Source organism: Cebus imitator, unplaced genomic scaffold (assembly GCF_001604975.1).
Source record: "Cebus imitator isolate Cc_AM_T3 unplaced genomic scaffold, Cebus_imitator-1.0 Scaffold9, whole genome shotgun sequence".
NCBI classification, from domain to species: domain Eukaryota; kingdom Metazoa; phylum Chordata; class Mammalia; order Primates; family Cebidae; genus Cebus; species Cebus imitator.
This window is the reverse complement of record NW_016107324.1, coordinates 739,275-743,367: the sequence shown is the minus strand read 5'-3', so window position 1 is coordinate 743,367 and position 4,093 is coordinate 739,275. Positions and strand designations below refer to the sequence as shown.

At 37.5% G+C, this 4,093-nt stretch overlaps 1 protein-coding gene across 8 annotated transcripts in view; it reads left to right on the top strand.

Annotated features, from left to right (window-relative positions):
• The window catches only part of TERF1 (telomeric repeat binding factor 1), a 46,649-nt gene that overhangs the window by 40,300 nt on the left and 2,256 nt on the right, over positions 1-4,093 (top strand). For 5 of the 8 annotated variants that reach the window (XM_017544361.2, XM_037744173.1, XM_017544353.2 and 2 more), the window contains 2 exons: positions 486-536; positions 1,831-2,455. In XM_017544361.2, the coding sequence (XP_017399850.1) occupies positions 486-536; positions 1,831-1,988 (209 nt within the window). In that variant the 3' untranslated portion in view covers positions 1,989-2,455. Of the gene's footprint in view, positions 1-485; positions 537-1,830; positions 2,456-4,093 lie in introns of those variants that run through there. The other 3 variants (XM_017544372.2, XM_017544344.2, XM_017544338.2) reach the window with 2 other exon arrangements.

The following is a 4,093-nucleotide window of genomic DNA, read 5'->3' as shown; positions in this document are numbered from 1 at the left end:
GCCTCAGCCTCCTGAGTAGCTGGGATTACAGGCATGCACCACCATGCCCAGCTAATTTTTGTATTTTTAGTAGAGACGGGGTTTCACCATGTTGACCAGGATGGTCTCGATCTCTCGACCTCGTGATCCACCCGCCTCGGCCTCCCAAAGTGCTGGGATTACAGGCGTGAGCCACCGCGCCCGGCCTGTAACATGTTTTTATATATATAGTCATCCCTTGGTTTTCACAGAGGGTTGGTTCCAGGACCCGCATCCTCCCCCACCCCAAGAGGGATACCAAAATTCTCAAATCCCTTACATAAAATGGCATAGTCTTTTCATATAGACCTATGCACCCGCCTATCACATGCTTTAACTCATCCCCAAGTTACTTAGAGTAACTAAAACAATGTAAATGATAAATAACTAGTAAATAGATGTTAGACTGTATTTTTATTTGTATCATTTTTATTGTACATTTTCCCCCCTGAATATTTTATTCCAAGGTTGGTTGAATCCACAGTGTGGAACCTGCAAATATAGAAGGCCAACGGTAGGTAGGTAGAGAGAGAGAAAGAGAGAGTAAAGCTTCTCACAATCTGTTTTATATACATAGTACAGCTTTATAATTACTACATATAGACATTGCACCACTTTTGCTGAAGTTATCAAAAAGACCATGACATGATGGCTCACACCTGTAATTCCAGCACTTTGGGAGGCCGAGGCAGGAGGATCACTTGAGCCCAGTAATTAAGAGACCAGCCTGGGCGATATAGCGAAACCATGTTTTTACAAAAAAAATTTTTTTAATTAGCCAGGCATGGTGGCATGTGCCTCTAGTCCCAGTCCCAGTTACTCAGGAAGCTGAGGTGAGGGAGGATAAAGCAAAAGAATCACTTGAGCCCAGGAGTTTGAGCTATGATCATACCACTGCACGTCAGCCTAGGCAAAAGAGAGAGACTTTATCTCTTTAAAAAAAAAAGTTATCTCTAAGAATGTTAGATTTTTGTGGCTATTGTAAATAGTATCTTTCTGTTGTTGTAATTAAATATTTTAACTGTTTGCTGCTAATGGATAGAAATCCTATTGCTTTTTTGTGTATTGATCTTACTGATCTTTTCATTCTATTTGTAGATTCTCTTAGGTTTTCTGCCTAAACAATTATCATTTTTCAATAATTACAGTTCTGTTTCTTTTCAGTTAAATATATTTCTTGTCTTATCCAACTATAAATAAGAAAGGAGTGAGGAAAGGATTATGCTTCTTAGTACTCTTAAAACATTATCATAAGAAAATTTCAATGATCCTATACAATATTTTTCCTTTTTTTAAATGGGTGATGAAAAGACAGGCTCAGGGATATGAAATGACTTGTTTAAAGACATATAAAAGAATCAAGACTCAAAACACTCTCCATCTGATTTCAAAGACTGATCTTTGCACTATAGCATGCTGCTTCCAGATTTGAAGGAAAAAATTAAAAATGTATATAGCTAGCGCTCGACTTACGACCACGATCGGTTCTGACAGACCGGTCATAACACGATTTGGTCGTAAATTGAGTAGGCTATATGCACGGGGAGATGGTAGTGCTGCCGGAAGCTGGTCCGCACTGTCGTACGCTCAGCTGGGCAACGTTTGCGCTGCCAGACACGGAGCAGCCGTGGCTAGCGATTGTGGTCGTACAGTCGAATGGTCGTAAGTTGCATAGGTCGTAAGTCGATCAATTCCTGTAGTATTTTTTCTTAGAATAGCTTAAAAAAGGAATTTCATGATAAGCTTTAAAAATATAACTGCTCTTTTTTCTTTAATATGAAACTATTTATCACATTACTTTTCTACTTTTAGGTGCAAAAAAGAAAAAAGAAAGTAGAAGAGCCACTGAAAGTAGAATACCTGTTTCAGAAAGTCAACTGGTGACTCCTGAAAAACATCGAGCTAGAAAAAGACAGGTATTTGTTTTATATTATACTTGGATAACACTTAGACAGACATTAAAGTTATAACTTGAATAATTGTGATTATTTCTGTTCAGTCCTCCAAAAATCTTGAATATAAAATATTTACCCTTTACCATCTTTGCCTATTCAAAATGGAATTCTTCACCCACATTTTAAAAGTTTTAAGTTGGGTGTTGATACTGACATCTATCTGGAATTATTGTGATACTATCATAAAATCTGTTTATCAGAGGTAAGGTGGGACTTAACTTCACATTATAAGCTTTGATATTTAAATTTTCCTAACAGGGATCCAATTCCAAAATCTCTGCCATATCTGAGTGTGGTCCTGATGCTTACTTTGTCTCTTCAGACTGTGCTTTTTGCTTTTTAGCATTTTTATAATATTTTGCTGATAGCTAGACATGATATATCAGGTAAAAGGAAATGAGATAAGTGACCTTTTAATGTGGGGTTTTATGTTTATCTGGCTAGGAGTTATCGTTTGCTGTAGCTGTAGGTGTCAAAGGTTAAAATTTTTAGCTGGGTGTGGTGGCTTATGCCTGTAATCCTAGCACTTTGGGAGGCTGAGGTGGATAGATCACCTGAGGTCAGGAGTTCAAGACCAGCCTGGCCATCATGGTGAAACCCCATCTTAAAAATAAATAAATAAATAATAAAAAAATAAAATTTCCTCTAGTGTCTTGTTTTTTTCTCTCTTGTTGTCTATGGGTTTCCCTAGTGACTGCTTTAATAAGAGTCTGAGGGAGCTCTTTTAGCTGTAATACCAAGGATCCTGACTGATGTGCTGGTAAGATAAGGGGGGGTGAAGCATTCTGGAGTCCTGTGCATAGGTCTCTTTCTTTTAGTAAGCCTGTGTCCTGGGCCACCACCTCTTGGGTGAGACTTGAAGGCTAGAGAGGGGTGGGGTTGAGTATTTCCACGGGTAAGTTAGGCTCTTTTAAAGCCTCAGTGAGTTAGGTTCTGGCAAAATTGTTTCTCTTGAGGGCAGGATTTTGTTAAGGAGACCAGAATGCTCTCCTGATTTATTTTGAAACGGGGAGTATTTCAAAATGGCTGCTTTTCCCCTCCCCCTGTCAGAAGCAGGAAGGAATTTTTGTCTGATATTTACCCTGAGACCTGGTAGGGCTCCTGGAGGTAAAACTCATGCAAGTTTATGAGTCCCTCTGAAACTGGGCCCATGGAGTTTTTAACTCTCAAGCTTATCCACACTGAGCCTCCATCAGTTCCTCAGCCTCAGTTAATTGCTTCTACCAGTATTGGCTCCACCTGTGAGCTTCTGCTCATCTGCCTCTCTGCTTCTCTAGTTTTTAGGGCAGCAGTTTGCCGTGTGACATTAGTTCTTTGTTGTATCTAAGAAGAGTTACTGATTTTCAGTTGGATCAACAGCTTTTTTCTTCTGGGGACTGGCGTGATGATTTCCAAGATCTTCACATACGGGACTGGAAACCAGAAGTCTCTGCCTTATACAACAACTGATCTTTCCCTGTAGTTTTTCCACAGCCATTCCAAATGAGATTGTAGGTGTTATTTACGGATATATATAAAGAAAGCAGTTTTTTTTCTTCTATTCAAGCCAAAATATAGGATATCAACCACATAATTAGTGATAATATCTGTCACCATTTCCTATGCCAAAAAAGAATTCCGTGGCTATCACAAGTTCCTGGTTTTATTTTTTAGCTTTCCATTGTTGGCTTTTTGTTAAAATACTTGTTTTAGAAGATAAGTGACAGACTTAATTTTATTTTGTATTGAGGTTTTTTAAAAAAGATTTATGGAAATAGCCTACGTCTACTTGGACAGTTTTCTTTTTGATGCATTGGTCTGTTAAACAGACAAAGATATTTCTTCCTTCCTTATCAGAACTAAAGAGCCCTTCTTTTATAAATGTATTCCATTAAAGAAGAAAAGTAAATGCCTTTCAAACTTTTTTCCCTTAACAATATGTAATGAGAAATACTGTAACAGTATTGTCTTTTACTGTTAGTAGTATCATTTTAAGGCATTAAAAAGCATTATTTGTTCTCTAGAATGGACATAGAGTTTTCAGATCTTAAGTTATATAATTTCTAGCCTTGGGAAAGAAAAAGATTGGTGTGTTTTAATTTGTTTTTTTTTTTTTTTTTTTTTTTTTTTTTTTTTTTTTT